The following is a 17,973-nucleotide window of genomic DNA, read 5'->3' as shown; positions in this document are numbered from 1 at the left end:
ACTAAAATCTTTGTGAAACACCCTATTATTTCTACACGTACATTACCTAGTCAAGATATTAAAAACATATATGCTGTTATGTCTTACGTCGACAACTATCTACAATAGACAAACAACAACGTTGAAAAGACTCACCTTAGATGAGAGGAACCGGAGGGCCTTGTTGATGTTCTCCATCTTCTGCACCCGTAACTTGCCATGATTGGGTCTTCCTACCGACTCGCCCGATATAACCTCAAGGAGACGCATCAGTGCTTTCCCATCATGGAGGTCTTCAAACAGGTTCTCAATGTGCAGGTTTGCCTGCAAAAGAAGAATCAAGAGAGTGATGGCGTGCATGGGTATACAATGCGGAGTGATGGTTTGTCGGCTAAGGAAGGTCGTTCAGGAGATGGTGGAATAAGACTGCAGAATCCTGAAAAATACTCTTGAAATATTGTGACATTGAACTTTTATTATGAATATAAAATGCAGATTTCAGTATGCTTCAAAGATCAAATCAAGCTCAGATTACATTATATAAAATTATCATTCACCGCAGGCCACCCACCTCCCCCCCCCCACACCGCCCAATTTTCACCAGGGTCCAAGTGAAAGAATTTTTTTTTACAATAATATTCCACTTTGTAGAGCGCTTATTACATCAGAAAGACGTCTACGTATTATTACCAGATGAAGATGTTCATTTGTGCTGCACTCAACCCAGGTGAGGTGAATGGGTACCTGGCAGGAATTTATTCCTTGAAATGTGTGTGCGCTGTAATCTTAGTAATTACTGCTGCCAAGCTACAGCTGGGGTAATAATATTCAGGTCCTTTGGAAGCATATACAGTGCGTATCAAAAAAAACGGGACAGATTTGAAAAGTCTATAAAATTTTTGTTTCAAATAATGATGTCTATATTTTGGTGTTAATAGATGCTCTAAGGTCTTCTCTTTGAAATGCAATTTAAAAAAATAAATTTTATTCATGCTTGAGCGAACACGTGACGTTTTTGTTGGGGGCTCAAAAAGAGGCTTGCGCCAGAATTGCAGAATATGTGTAATACAATGATCAGACTTCTTGCTAATCAGGATACTTCCTCTTGACCTTTTCATTATCTGTGCCACAATTTTCGAATTATGCTGTCAAATTTCATTTACAAAGTTATTTATTTAATTGAATTAGGCCTATTTTATTTTTTCATTCAAACTTCTGTTACCTTTTAATTTTCCTTCATAAGTAACTGGGAAAACAAGATTTTTTTGTCAACCCAAGCAAGAAGATTTAAATTATTAATTGGGAAAACTTGTGATTATTCAAATCGTTTTATTATGTGAAACAAATAATGTTATGTACCTTTAAAAGACATGAATCTATTTTTCAAGGGGTCATTAATTCCTTGACCAAGTTTAATTGCTTGACAGGAAACACAGGAAGGGATTCATGTTTTCAATGGCAATGGTGTATTGAGTCAATTTTGAGGGAGCTAGATATGGCAGATCGGGTAAAATGTATTAAAAAGTTGTGAGCCTGTGAAGTGAGCACGCAAATATTCCCATTTCTTAAAATTACAATATCAAATTTTGTGATAGATTTTGACATGATATTCAGAAAATGATATCATATTTTACTTTCTATCTTTCCTTATTTCCTGTCCACTTTTTTTCTTGGTCATGATTTTTTTTAATTGAGGGGGGGGAGAGCAACCCGAGCGCCCGCCCATCTGTGTGGCTTTGTTCAAAAGGCACCATAACCTTTGTAGCACATAATGAAAGGATTTGAAAAAAAATCCATGCTCTCCCATAATTTGGTTGAAAAAAAAAATTCAGCTTGAAGAAGGAATATTCAAAGCTAACAGAGAGCATATTAAAAAGAAATAACAGAATAATTCAAGCAAATAAATAGATCTGAAAATGAATTTTGACCGCATTATTTGAAAATTATGGCAAAGATAATGAAAAGGTTAAGAGGAAGTCTGCTAATTAGCAAGAAGTCCGAACATCATATTACTCATATTCTGCAATTCTGGCGCAAGCCTCTTTTTGAACCCCCAACAAAAACGTCCCGTGTTCGCTCAAGCATGAACGAAACTAAATTTTTTGGTAGCATTTGAAAGACAAGACCTTAGAGCACCTATTAACACCAAAATATAGACATAATAATTTGAAACTAAAATTTTATAGACTTTTCAAATCTGTCCCGTTTTTTTTGATACGCACTGTAGAGACATTATTCATAATTGTGATATGCGCTATACAAGAACTGTTTATTATCATTATTATTCCATTTATGTCAACTGTAACATAAAATTTCCCTAAAGACTTTTTAATGTACACTACATGTATGCTTGCACATGCAGCAGAAAACATGATGTGATCTCTGTTTGAATATTATTCATGGTGAATATACATGTGCAATGATGAGGAGGAGGACGATGACGAAGAGAAGGATAATGATGTTCATGATAATCAGTAGATGTTGATGACGGAGGTGATGATCATGATGAAGATGATGATGGTGACGATGATAACGATATCGATGAGAATGATAAAGGGCATAATGTGATGTTTTATGCATTACAATGATTACAAAAAGAGATCTAAATAAAGGTTATTTGACTGTGTGTTAGTTGGATCATTGAAGGGGGTTGTACTGTACCTTTGACAAATGTGAGTTGATCCATTTAGTGAAAGTCTTCTTTTGAATGGCGATGCGTTCCTCCTGTAGTGCATGGATACGCCCCTTCTCAAAGTGACTTGCGCCTTGGCCTGACCCGACAGAGGCCATGATCATTTAGGGTAAGCAAACCTAGTGAATAACACAAATAGCCAACAAAATGAATAATAATCATTATGCATTTATCAAGCACTTATATTCACCCTTGGGCAATGATGATAATCAGTATTAATATGGCTTACAAAATCAGATACATGTATAATACTGAGTGTGGAAAAATGATACAATATTTCTATGTATCAAACTTTCTCATACTGGTACTCAATATCATAAATATATCATTTTCCATGCCATATGGATATACACTGTATATTTTCATTCAATTTTTGCAGGGGGTACAGACTACAGAGTAACTTTCTGTTTCATTGACACTAAGAATGATTCAGGATAAAACAAGTGGAGCGCCTCTGGCAGTCTTGCCTGCATTAGCAGAGTTGACTTTGAAAACTACTATTAAATAAGACCCTACATGTATATACAAAACCTAATGTTAAGATTTAGATGCTGATTCCCCAAAATGGTCCAAGTTCATTGACCCTAATTACCAATCAATGTACCAACTTAGCCTTGAGGACTTTGTGATGATATTTTTGAATATATGACATATACTTCATGACGAAGTCTTGAAACTCTTCCAATAGACGCATAAGTGAGACCTACAAACCCGGATGGATTTCCCTGAGGAAATCCATATTTAGAGGGTGAAATCGGTTTGTATGTATTTATTTATCTATGAACATTCATACGCCTAATGCATATGAAGGGATAAAAATTATTTCACTATAAATGCGAAAAACTATAGGGTTCTTACCAGACCGATCTCGTATAGATCCATCGATCCGTTTGTCAACAAAGCAAATACAATAGGCTTGACCCTTGAACTGCTTCGTTATGACGTACCTTCAATTATCGATGTTACAATATGCCGTTTTGAAGAACAATTTATACATAAAAATTATTATTTAACAAATAATGAAATTTTAAACTTGATTAAAAAGAATAATCACCCTCTAATTATGGATTTCCTAGGGAAATCCATCCGGGTGTACACTGTACTATAGGTCTCCCTTATGCATCTATGAAAGAGCTTCAAGGCTTCGTGATGAAGAAGTATATACCAGGATGTCAAAATATAAAAAAATATCATCACGAAGTCCTCAAGGCCAAGTAAAAAAAGAAAGTAGTTGATCGTCCAGGTTTTTTGAGAGCGGTGATGAGGGAGGTCCTTACTATTTGCTATCTCGGAGTATCAGAGCTAGTTTTTGGTCTCGATGTTCAGGTAGGTGGAGCATAGCGTAGCGAAGTGGAGCCTGCACGAACATCGCTTGAGCCGAATTGTCTGTCCAAATCAATATTATGATGGTGGGCCCCAAGTCTGCGCACCTAACAATTTGAGTTAAGATTTAACATGAATTTCTTCTTATTTCACAAAATCTTTCAGTTGATAATGTTCCTTACATCATAATGAGTTAGTGTGCCAAATATCTCATGAAAATTTGAAAGAAATAGATAATTTTCTTGGAAAAAATTTCGGGCAGTCATTTTCAGATTGAAACAAAAAGTAGTACCCCATGTCTGCGCACTCATTCACTTCGCACAAAATTCGAGGATTTTGATGACAAAAGCTGTATTTTGAGGCTGTCACATGAAATGCCCTGAATTCATTATTTTTCCACCATTTTGAGATTTTTTTATGAATACCTGTCTATGTAGTGCATGTGTAAAGTTTGTGCTCGTTGCGTCTCTTCTGTAACTAAAATCGCGCAAATACGCGGATGTGCAGACTTGGGAGACCGCGCAGACATGGGGGAACTGACCATACATGTATTATAGTCAATAGAACCAAATCTGCAAACATTAAGCCGCGTCAAACCCGGCGGATATGGTTCCGATTAAAAACGATATCGATATTTCCCAAAATCCGCCGCTACACCGGCGCGGCCATAATCCGCTGGTGGAACCAAATATGGCAGTGAGTCCAAACTTCGCGGACGGTCATTAACTAAAAAAAACTAGCCAATATCCTTAAAATCTGACATCAACAACGTAAAAAGCAACCTAAAATTACCCTTTGGCAAAAGTTACTTCAGGATGAGTTCAGTATTCATAAAAACATGGACAAAAGATTGGCAAATTTGTCACCGTAAGCACCCGTTTCAAAGAAATTTCATATTCTGAACATGCGTCCCAATATCATCATTTTGCAAGCAGATGTCATAAAAAATGTGAATTAAATGTGGTACTGACAGATTTATCATCAATCTGATATAAATATCTCACCTTTTGAGCTTGAGTTTTTGTTTATATCTCCCAAAAAAACTTTGGCCCGCGAAGTTAGGTCACACTTTTTCAGAATGGTTTTCCAGCACAGCGCGCATTCATTTTCAATCGGAATAGAATTTTGAAATCGCAATAGTACCGGTACCGGCGAAAGTCGCGAATCCCCTTGACTTGAGTCTAGACCTAATTCACATCAATGATCTTATACTAGGGGCCTATAGTTTACGATCTTGCCATCAATACTATTTATTGAATTGGTTTTGTATAAATTGTGAACAAATTTAAGCCTGAAAAAGTGATGAATACTTTTGAAAAGTCCGCGAAGTTTGGACACCCCATCATACTATGGTAGGGGGTCCTAAAGCTGCGCGGGTCCTAAAGCTACGCACCACTCATCGCGCATGCAGTTTTCAATGGCAAATGCGCACTCTGTGTGTGGAACTGTGACTGCAGAGTAATGAACAATTCCTATTAATTTTTTTCTACAGAGGCTGCAGTAAATCTCTAAATGCAGAGAAAACCAACAACTGTTAGGAAGTTTGGAGTTATATTCGCTTTAATTTTATTTTATCCTATAATAATTTGAATATATTTTAGAAATTGAGGCACAGGAAATACTATTTTTTTGCATGATAAATCGAGTGCGTAGCTTTAGGACCCCTTCTACATCGGGCGGCGAAATCAAGAGGTGTTCGAAAAACACGACGGGATTTTCGTATTAGTGAGTTTTGTGATATTTTCTACTTGGCTAATGATCTTTAGAATGTTTGCCACAAATTAGTGAAATATAATTTGTTGAGATATTAAAATTGGGACAGTTTTTATTGTTTGAAAACAAAGTGCGTAGCTTTAGGTCCCCCCATCATACATGCGCCGAATACACCGGCCCCTCACACGCACCATCGCGCAGCCGCCCGGCCCGACCACTGCTGTGCGGCCGCAGGCGTCCCGTCTGACACCACCAATTTTCGTAACATTCACGCCTCTCTGTGCCGACGGCCGACTCGGCTTTAGAATCAATAATCATACGAAACATTCGATTTATTTACTGAATCATCTCACCTATGTGTCAACCATAATAACAATATCTTTTTGTCTGATAATTTGATGTAGAAGTTACTGTATTAACATCACAATCAAGAGGTTTCTCTCACGGTTCTTGGAGAAAATTTCATTCGCGTGAACCGTAACCACTGTAAACCATTTTTACTGCAACGGAAGTGTAATTACAAAAATGCAAAAGCGCTAATTCGCGACATAACTCGACAAGCGGGGGGGGGGGTCCAGGCTGAAATAAATATGATTTGAACAGATAAAGAAAAATCAGACAAACGAAAAATTCGGACAAATTGATAATGTCATATCCCCACTTGTTCTTTGTATTTCATTATATGAAATTAGGTTTATTCCAATTTTTTCCTCCAAGAACTAAAAAAAAATGGATTGACCAATGATTTAGTGGATTAGATATTTATTGCTGCAACTTATTTCATCATAAGGGAGACATATTATTCACACATGTATGAAATAATGAAACAATTATGATTTCATGTAATAACATTAGAAAAAAGGGAAGTGGGGATGTGACATCATCAGCCCACCTAATGAATATTCATGATGACATACGTAGAACCGTTTTCACAAAAAATTGCTTAACTTTAGAAATTGTTATCTGATTTTTATGAAATTTCTAGCATTTTGCTCTGTGAATCTTACTCAGTTTATTCAGATATAAATATTTTCAGCCTGGAGCATCCCTTTAAATGGGAAGGACAGTTGACTTAAGCTGACTTTTGTGGAAACAGAAAAATCAAAGAATGAGATCAAAACAAGTTTGAGAGAAATCGGACAAATAATCAGAAAGTTATGAGCATTTTAATATTGCGTTCACTAATGCTATGGAGATCCTCCCATTGGCAATGTGGCAAATATTTGTGATGTCACACGTGAACAACTTTCCCTTTGATGGACTATAGAATACCCTGAAAATGTCTATTTTTGCTCTCTTAGGGTGAGACAAACTCTTTATCCATTACGTATTATTTGAAAATCTGTATTACATGCCCTCCTATAGAAAGATACATGATCGACTGATAGATGTAAAAAAATAAGAGGCATTTTAAGTAAAACATAGAAAAGTAATGGGAAAGTTGTTCACATGTGACATCACACATCTTTGTCACATTGCAAGTGGGAGGATCTACAATACAATAATAGTCAGGGGCCTTAGGCCTTAAATTTGAAGTTTTGGGGACAGAGTTTACAAAAGCACCAAACTTTCCCTATGTCACTATTTGGTCAATAGCTTCATTTTTTCCCACAGAACATGGTGTTGAAAATTGCATCTTCATGCAAAAATATGCTAATTTATGCAAATTAGCAGTATTTTATGCATTAAGCCATATGCCATTAGGAATCAATTAATATTTTTTTTTTAAAAAGATACCAAACTTTAGGAAAGTTTCTATCAGGTCAATAGCTTTAATTTTTCCCACAGGACATGGTGTTGAAAATTGCATCTTCATGCAAAAATATGCTAATTTATGTAAATTAGCGGTAATTTATGCATGAAGCTATATGCCAATGGGAATTAATAAAAGTTAATAAAAAGATACAAAACTTTAGGAAAGTCTCTATCAGGTCAATAGCTTTAATTTTTCCCACAAAACCTGGTGCTGAAAATTGCAACTTTATGCAAATATATGCTAATTTATGTAAATTAGCAGTAATTTATGCATGAAGCCATATGCCAATAGGAATTGATTAATAAAAGTAAATAAAGAGATACCAAACCAAAGAAAGTCTCTTTTAGGTCAATAGCTTTAAATTTCCTTATCAAACATGATATTGAAATCATGTTTTTATGCAAAAATATGTTAATTTATGTAAATTAGCAGTTGATTTATGCATGAATAGTAAAAATTAGTAAAAAGGAATAAAAAGAAACCAAACTTAAAGAAAATCTCTATCAGATCCATAGATTTAATTTTCCCTATCAAACATGCTATTGAAAATCCCGTCTTCATGCAAAATATGCTAATTTATGTAAATTAGCAATTATTTCATATGTGTAAATTAGTCCCATTCCAGTGGGTTTAACAGTGGAAAAGGGGCCAAACTGTTGAAGTACCTCTATCACTCAATTGTATGCTATTGAAAATCCTGTTTCCATGCAAAAGTGTGTTATATCATGTTAATTAACAATAATTTATGTATGAAGCTGTATTCCATTGACTAATATATATTACATAAAGCATAAAGCCGTATGCCAACTAGAACAGTGGCAAAAAAAAATCGAGCCGAATTTAGCCCGAATCCTCCGATTTTCGCCAAATGACGACCTGAATAACGACCCGAATCGAACGATTATGCCCGAATTTGCAGAGTACGCCACAGAATTTCCCGAAAATGTGCCAGATTCTTTCGAAATGGGCTATAATTTACCGATTCGGCAGCTTTTTGGATGCCATTTTTCTAATTTCTGGCCAATTCATCTCATTCGTCTATATTCTTTGTATTCGAGTAATGATTCGGACGATATGGGGGGGGGGGCAAGAGTCGGACCTTTAATTACTCTACGACTGATACGAATCGAGTCTTCCCAAAATACCCCAAAATGCCTCCAAAAATCCAACCGAATTCCATCGGAATGCATCCTGAATGTGGCCCGAATGGATTTTGTTGTGGTCACATTCGGGAATAGTCTGGATGGCATTCGGCTGGTTTTGAACATTTCAAAATGAGCTGAATTTTTCAGCGAATGTTCCCGAATTTTCTTGCATTTATGAAGGCAAAACAGAATATTCCTGAAACTACCAGAATACGTGTATATGGATGGATTCGCAGCTGATTCGGTTCCGTTCTAACCCTAGCTTTAAGCAAAGGGTTACACCAAAACCAAATTCTCCCGAACAAAGTCGGATCAGTTCTGCCCAAAATGGCCTGGATTCGGTACTTATTCATCTCGGATTCAGGGAGCTCCCAGAATCGCTTCGGAAGGATCCGGGACTATTCTGTTCTCCCTCCCCAACGGAAACATTCGTGGAGAGATTCTGCTTGTCTTGAAAATTTTAAAACCAGCCGAATATCCTCCAAAATACTCCAGAATGTGGCCAAGACACATTTTTTTCGATCCACATTTGGGATGTATTTGGATGGAATTCGGTTGAATTAATTTTGGGGAGGCATTTGGACAATTATTTTGGGAAGTCGATAGCTCTGATTCGGGACCTATTCCAGATAGATTCGACTCTGATTCGGCCTAAAATTGATTGGGAGAATTTGGTCTTGGTGTTACCTTAGTTTTAGAGATAGAGATCAATTCATAAGCCAATAAAGAAAAATCACTGAAATTATTCAAGTCACCTTCAATCAAGGGACGACAGAAAAAGAAGGATCAGGTCTCTTTGCTAAAATCTTATGTGTCCCTGTTCTAAAAATAATGTACATAGTTGTCAGAGGGGCAGACATGGACAGCTTTTTCTGCCATGAGAACCATCCATATACCCTCCTATTTCTGACAGGGGAAAACTCTACTTGGGAAAGAAATCTGACCTCTTGAATTGCTTTGAAAATACCATATGATTTCGGGTTTTTTTTTAATTGTGAAAGGGGTATGCACAGGATTTATAATTTGCATAAATTTGCATTTTAAACATGATGCTCTCCTCTGGTCGCATGGAAAGTCACCATAATGAATGAATTGTGTAACAGTGTCTCATATGCATAGTGTTGTGCTTGTCCCTCGGTTTAAAACCTCAAAATAGGATAGTTGATGAGTTTTACACATATTTGCATAAATTTTGCATAAATTTGCATTAACATTGAAAATTGATTCTTATTCAGGAGCTGTACAGAAATTAATCTAGATTTGATGTCCCGTCAAAATAAATCCCAAATACCCCCACCCCCCCAAAAAAAGAAAAGAAATAGGCTTCTATAGATAAGTTTAGGTCTGTACTATACATATACAGTAATTCACGGTGAATAGTGTGATGTTGCATAATTTTGCATAAATTAGCCCTATGAAAAAGGATTCAAGTCATTGATATCGAGGTATCCTATCAAGAATTAATGTTTTTGGTACCAGTGACACATGTGGAAAAAAATGTGATTTTGACAATTCTATATGTCGATATATGGTAATACATGTGTTTTTACATGTGATTTGCATATAATTTGCATAAATTAACCTTAAAAATTGATTCATACTCACCAATTTTATAAAAATCGACCTGCAGTTAAATATTTAGCAAAAGAAGACCCAAACACACAAAAATTGGGCATTTGAAAATTATTTTTAGTGAGATAAGGTGAATTATGAGTTTTTTGCATAAAATTTGCATAAATTAGCATTTTAAAATAGGGTGCCCTTCACCGATTTCAGGGCACCCTATCTAGAATTATTGCTTTTGATACCAGGGACCCACATGCAAAAAATGGCGCTTTTGTAAATCCTGTCCCCAAAATTTTGCTAAGGCCCCTGACTAATAATCCCCTACCGAAATTTAAGCGTGCCGCTTGCTAGTAACTAGCATGCGACTAGCAGGGCACTCGCTTAATAAGCGAGTGCATGCTAGCGAACAGTCCCTGCTCGCTAAAAGATCGCTTAACTATTACTCTGCACGCATATCACACGCTTATTAAGCTCACCGCATGCTAGTTACTAGCATGCCGCAAGCTTGCGCAAGCTAGTCGCACGCTTCTCGCAAGCTTGGAAATTTCTGTAGGGGATGATCTAAACTTCTAATGGTCATAACTTTCTTATTATTCATTCAATTTTTCTGAAACTTATGTTTATCTGTTTCAATGATTTTTTTTTTTTTTTGCTTAAGTCAAGCTATCTTGTTTCAAGGGCTTCATTTTCCTTTAAGCTTACCCCTGCCCTGAAAATGAAAATACCCATGCAAAAAAAAAGAAGAAATTCAACATGGGAGTAAGAATGATCAAAATATTCGCTCATATATCTTTATTCCACCATGCGCCTTACAGAAAGATAAACATTGAAAAAGTGGACGCACAGTGCATCTACACCCGGGGGGGGGGGCACTCGACCAAAAAAGAGGTAGGGGTGTGCTGCGGGCGAGACAAAAAAATGGGGGCCTTGGAGCGGGCTTATTGTAAAAAGGAGGGTCCTCGGAACGGGCTTCGGAACTACAATTTTGTGAAAACGGGGGTCCTTGGAACGGATCGCCAGCGTGTGAGTACGTGCGTATGCACCCCTATGAAACGGGCTTGCGTGCATGATGCAGCTAGCGCGGCCTCTGCCGGGTGTGCTCGCGCAGAGACGATGGCCGGACAGCGCTCGGCGGCCGCTTTTCACCAAAATTGCAGCAGATCAATGCGACCGGAACGGCGTAACGAAAAATATGCGAAGCTTTGGAGCAGATTTCTTTCTTCTTTTTTCTCGATAAGAACAAAATGCTATGCCTTGGAGCGGCTTTCTTTGGTTTTTTTTCTCAAAAAGACAAAAATGCTATGCCTTTGAATGGAAATTTGGGTGTAAAAATGGGGGTCCCCTCCGCGGCACATACCCACTATGCATTATATACTGAGTGCCCCCCCCCCCCCCCCCCCCCGGATCTACATAAGGGTTTATGCCCCCTACCTGTCTTAACTTTTATTAACTGCAAACAATTAAGTGTAGCAAAATATTATTTACCATGCTATACTGTTACAATCATTATTTTTTTTTTTTGCTCCGTGAGTCGTGTTGCTCTCTCACTTCCCTCTCTCATACAAGCAATCAAAGTTTTGTTTGAAGTCTGACGTTATTATTTTCACTGCAATACCCAACATTACAGGCCCTACTCAGTTTTGAAGGCTCAAAAGACCAAAGTTTTTATCTGGAAAATGTAACTTTTTTGTGATCTGTATCTAAGTACCCAAGTGAGTGATGGTACACATCCCAGTCATAATTTTATTTCAACCTTTTTTTCAGAACATATGCTGCATTTTTTAGGACATAAAACAAATGAGTATCCATATTTAATTTTGAATACTAGTATTACCAGCAAAGGAAAAGGCACTTAGAAGACAGACTCTACTCACAACAATTTCCATTTCCATTTTGATATTCACCATGAAGTCTGCACTATCTGTTCTCAAATATCAATAACTTCCTAATCTGATTTCATTTAAACTTTCACCAATCTGTTTTTTTTCTGATTTTGTGCAAATGATCATATCAGTGAAGATCAATTTAAACCCGACATCCCAACCCTAATTTTACCTGCCATTCCATTCTCATACATTTAACTGAACATTCTCTTTAAAAGAAAATTCTAGCAGTTAAAAAAAAACAACAAAGAATCACTAAAATAATCATTTATGTTTCCGAAACATTTATTCACACTTTTACAATTGCTAACCTGAATTCTGCCATTCTCATTAAAATACAAACAATTGCTTTTCCACAGAAACCATTAAGATTAAATTTTCATGATAAACATATGGGCAATTCCACAGGTTGGTTGACATGAGCTTAAAAATTCAAATTCAATATTTTCTTGAATTTTTTAATACTTTAAGTCCTTCATACATGATAGTTTCAGGAACAAGAAATAAAAAGTTTATTTTCATATGTATACTTTGGAAAAAAATGGTCAAAAGTTGTGTCTTCCATTTTGTACCAAAATACAAGAAAAATAGTGAAAAATGAAATATGCCTTATTACCATATTGTTATTGCAACAACATACCACTTTATATATTTCTGAAGTTTAGAAGAGTCAAATTACTTAAAATACACAACAGCTTTTCAAGTAAATTTGTAGTACTCATTCAAAACTGAATATTGCAACCTGCTCAGGTGATGTAACGTGAGTAACCGAAAAAACTGACTTTGTTTTCTGAGAGAAAAATTCTTCACAGTTAATTGGTGGGATTTTAAATTCTCTTCCTTCAAACAATCTTTGACACAGTGATGACTATCAAAATCATTAAAAAGTACAATTTTTTTATAAAAATGATGAAGAAAAACTGTAACGTGAGTAACTTTGTAACGTGAGTAACCATCATGTTATGTGAGTAACCAGTAAAAATTATTCAGTTAGGTAACATTTTCTGTGGGATGTCAAGTTTTAAGTCTCATGGTGAGTTGTGAAGTTATTTTTGATTAATAAAAAGCAAAATGAGGGTACACCTCTTTGATGTGACTCTTTGGTCATCAAAATATCAGTGGTCATACAATCACACAAAAATTGAATATTAGTAGAAGTATTCACAATGCGAGAGTGCATTAGTAAGACTTGGTTTTGATTAACCAAACTTTAAAGAGTGTTCGAACAACACATTGAATGCCCTTTATACCTGTAACCCTATCTAGACCGGGGTATTTTGGGAGTTGATATGACCCGGGGGGGGGGGGGGTGGTAGGGGCCTCCCAGGCCCCCCTTGAGATCTCGGCCATTGGCCGCACGATCACGCCGAAAATTTGCGTGCAGGTTGTCTTGGACATAATCTACAATACTATACAGTAATTTATTTCATGCAAATTGGTATTAAGCGATTATGCTAATTTATGCATAATTAGTAAGCGAAATCATACTTTTCCCTCCTACTCCCTAATAAAGCTCCAATTGTTCCAATTTTTGGCATAAAATCTCTTTTTGATGTTCCTAGCAATGAATTTTACACACATTGAATTTTTAATGACATGTGTGTTGTTAACCATACATGGACAAAATGTAACGTAACTGTAACGTAACCACATTATCTGCACCCCAAGTAAAAACCATGTGTTCTTTATTTTTTTAATTATATACAAAGTTTGTCTCCCTAATATACTTCTTTGAAATGGATATAATCAACTTTCATAAAAGCCTTGTATGAGGAGACTTTTCACTTATGTCGACTTTTCATTTTATGCATGTCCAAATCATGTAACGTGAGTAACCAACACATTCCAAAGATTTGCCAGGAGCATAATAAAATTTCCCAAGTTTTGTTTTTATACAAAGGATAGTCAGACTGTGTACTTTGTTGTGATAAGGAGATGTTTAGTTCCTATCAATAATAATGGAGTTACAGCTCCAAGTATGAGTCAAGGTGTCTCCAAATGTAACGTGAGTAACCATGGAATAGCCCATATGGAAATAGAGGTCCTGTAACATTCATGGAACTTTCATAAAAAATTTTTAGCATCCTATTCATTCTCTTCTTTCCAACATACATTTATACTTCAACATTTCTGTTAAAATGTGAAAAAGATTTTTTTTTTAAAGGGAAAATACATTTAATTCTTACTTCATAAGGCACGTGTGCAGCATAAGCGAAAATACACGTCATGCTATTCAAGTTTCTTTTTAATAGGGCTTTTCCTTGAGCCTTGAGTTGAGGCTTTTTAAATCAATTTTTCACTTTTCGTTGAATATTGATACTGTTACAGTAGTAACAATCACGTGTGATCTATTTTTTTTGAATGGCTTGTGAATATCAATTGTGAATATTAAATTATCAATGTCAAGCTTGTTGTGATAATCGAATAATCACTGGCTTCACCCATTGGCATATCTGAGTGGGGACGGGAGGGCATGTGCCATGGGCGCTACTTCAGTGGGGGGGGGGCACACAAAAAGGAAAGGTAAACCAAAAATAGGAAAAAAGGCACAGAAAAGGCACAGGTAAGAAACAAAGTAAGAAAACTGAATTTGAATTTGCGTAAATCATACTGGCATTAAAAAGAATTTGTTCTCAAGAGGGTGCTCAAGACTGTACTGCATAATTTAACAAGTCAACGACAATCAAAACATCAATAAATGGGTAGAACTGAGACTGAAAGAACTGAACTACAGCCACATGGGATTTAAAGATAAATTCCAGTGTGGTAACGATATCAAAATGAGTTCGTACAGAATCCAATGAAATTACCACAAAGTGTCTGTTTGTATAAATAAGATGTGCCAAAAGATTCTGGAAGAAATTGTGTAATTGTTGAGAAATTAGCAAATAAGCACAGGATTCGGGTCAAGCGTAAGGCCGACATTCAAAGCAATAATAATACACTGTCCCACGCGCGCTTATCTGTGCTGGTGATCTTCAGTGTGAACATTTTTCAGCGTAGATTTCAAGATTTCACAAAGTTCAGTTTATGTAACTATCAGATCTAGATCCTCAATGATATAGTGACAATTAATATTTGTTTCACACTCTTTCTCGTGTAATCAGTGTTTACACCCGTATACATTCGTAATTCCGAAGCTTCGTTATTTCAAAGGTTCGGATATTCCGAAGGTTCGTTAATCCGAAAAACAAAATAAGGTTCATTGTTCCGAAGGTTCGACAATCCCAAAACGAAATGAGGTTCGTTGGTCTGAAGGTTCATTTATCCGAAATGAAATGAGGTTCGATGTTCATTTTGTATTCGGACTAAAGAACCTTCGGAATTACGAACCTCATTTCGTTTTCGGACTAACGGACCTTCGGAATTACGACTCTCATTTCCTTTTTAGATTAACGAACCTACGGAATTATGCCACAAATGTTCGGATTAACGAACCCTTTTTCGTTTTTGGATTAATGAACATCGAGATATAGGCAATTTACGTGTTTCGGAATTACCAACCTTCGGAATTACGAAGTGTAACCAGTTACACCAGTCAATGTATGTTATACCATTTATCATCAAAACTTCATCATGGCTGTGGAGGCTTTACACAAGTTTCTGCCAGGTGTACACCAGAGCCCTCCATCACCATGTACCTCCACTGATGAATGCGATACATTCCCTTCACCATGATCTTGCAACTGGTGCAATACCAGACCTGCCAACCTCTGGGAATGAAATATTGTATTCTGTGATAAAAAAAAGTGTTCTTTTCCCCGAAAAAAGTTTTATTTCATAATAAAATGCATGGCGCACTCACTCATCGCGGCGCTCAAGCTACATGCAAGCTAAAATGAGCACTGCTCTTGCAGATGAGAAAAATGTTTAACATGTGTATATCTCACCTTGGTTTTTAAAAAACGATTGAAAAAAGACAAGTTACCTGAAATTACATTGATCTAATAACCATATTTGTGTAAGTTTTATGAAATAGAGACATATAGAGATGATTTTTCTCAATAATTTTTTTTCTTTTTTTTTACAAAAACGTATTTAAAAAAAGAATAACGTACTGCCATATTTTGGTTGCAAACACATACTAAACACGCCAAAAATGTAATGGTTGGCAGGTTTGCAATACTGCCCAACTAAGCAGGTGAATGTTTTGGCGTCGTCATGCAGGACTTCTTGATATCCAATCCACTCTTTAATTCTACGAATGAATCAGCCAACCCACAAGGATTTCGGAGACAACCAAACAAATCCCTAGATCAAATGAAAAAAAAAACTCCAGAAGAAGGCCTTTGGCGAAAATTCAACCCCCGATGACAGATCGAAAGTCTACAACGCGCTTCACACTTACAACCACCTACGCAAGACTCATTCAGCAAAGATGAGAGAGTGATCAACTAAACACGAGGAATCACGCTTTAGAAAGAATTTTTTGGAGTTTCAGCAAGAACGCAGTCAATGGCACTCTCTACTAGGGAACCCAGACCCCTTCTTTTACTTCTTTGACACCACAAAGGAACACTTTTCATCAGAATACGACACGGATCCACCATCCATTGATGAACGCGACTAAGATTGGGTGACAAGAATAGCTAGTAAGATTGAATTTCGTTTTGATCGTAGACCCATCAGACCAAAGGATGTTAAAGCTACACTATGTGTGCACAGTTGGTGATTCAGACGATAGATTTAAATTTCTCAATTCACTGATTTCTTCTCAAAAACCCTTCAATATCAGTGAACGATTTGAAGGAAATCCATATAAATGGATTTTATGACACAGACGCGTTACTAGTAAGGCCAGGGTATAAACTTAAAACGTATGCCCAATATTTCTTACCCTCAATGAAATATCATTTAACTGTCAATGATCTTTGTCACACACGGTTAAATGATCTTGATGCTATTTGTAATAGATACATTAAACAAGTGGAATGCCTCTGGCCGTCTCACCTGCATCACGCGGTTCAATATAGCAGCAGTGCTGACTTTAAATACTACTCTAACTCGCACAAGATGTTCAGTGATACATGGTTACTCTTATGTCCACTTTTTATGAACTAGACCAATAAACTTACAGAGATATGATGGTTATTCAACAAAAAAACCCAACATGGCCAAAGTTCATTGACCTTACATGACATTTGACATGTGACCTGAAACTCGCACAGGATGTTCAGTGATACTTGATTACTCTTATGTACAAGTTTCATGAATCAGATTCATAAACTTTCAAAGTTATGATGGTAATTCAACAGATACACCCAATTCGGCCAAAGTTCATTGACCTTTGACCTTGGTCATGTGACCTGAAACGCGCACAGGATGTTCAGTGATACTTGATTACTCTAATGTCCAAGTTTAATGAACTAGACCAATAAACTTTCAAAGTTATGATGGTAATTCAACAGATACCCCCAATTCGGCCAAAGTTCATTGACCCTAAATGACCTTTGACCTTAATCATGAGACCTGAAACTTGCACAAAATGTTCAGTGATGCTTGATTACTATCATGTCCAAGTTTCATGAATCAGATCCATAAACTTTCAAAGTTATGATGGGAATTCAACAGATATCCCCAATTCGGCCAAAGTTCATTGACCCTAAATGACCTTTGACCTTGGTCATGTGACATGAAACTCTACTAGGATGTTTAGTAATACTTGATTAACCTTATGGCCAAGTTTTATTAACTAGGTCCATATACTTTCTAAGTTATGACGTCATTTCAAAAACTTAACCTCAGGTTAAGATTTGATGTTGAAGCCGCCGCCGTCGGAAAAGTGGCGCCTATAGTCTGGTCTTGCCCATCCCGCAACCTTAGCTATTCTACACATGCCAGAAGAGCTTGATAATCCTTGTATTTCTGACTTGCATGTCGAATGCCATGCCCTTACCCATGTGAAGATGCGATCAC

At 36.6% G+C, this 17,973-nt stretch overlaps 1 protein-coding gene across 1 annotated transcript in view; it reads right to left on the bottom strand.

Moving 5' to 3' along the window:
* LOC121418243 (spectrin beta chain, non-erythrocytic 5-like) overlaps positions 1 to 6,191 on the bottom strand; it is a 110,146-nt gene extending 103,955 nt beyond the window's left edge. Inside the window, exons 1-3 of the mRNA XM_041611997.1 lie at positions 6,061 to 6,191; positions 2,641 to 2,790; positions 136 to 303 (exon numbers count right to left, since the gene is read on the bottom strand). Coding sequence (XP_041467931.1) covers positions 136 to 303; positions 2,641 to 2,775 — 303 coding nt within the window. The 5' untranslated portion in view covers positions 2,776 to 2,790; positions 6,061 to 6,191. The remainder of the gene's footprint in view (positions 1 to 135; positions 304 to 2,640; positions 2,791 to 6,060) is intronic.
* Between the last annotated feature and the right edge of the window lie 11,782 nt (positions 6,192 to 17,973).

The sequence above is a fragment of the Lytechinus variegatus genome, chromosome 7, assembly GCF_018143015.1.
Source record: "Lytechinus variegatus isolate NC3 chromosome 7, Lvar_3.0, whole genome shotgun sequence".
In the NCBI taxonomy this organism is placed as follows: domain Eukaryota; kingdom Metazoa; phylum Echinodermata; class Echinoidea; order Temnopleuroida; family Toxopneustidae; genus Lytechinus; species Lytechinus variegatus.
Note: the sequence above shows the minus strand (reverse complement) of the source record. Positions and strands in the feature narration are given on the sequence as shown.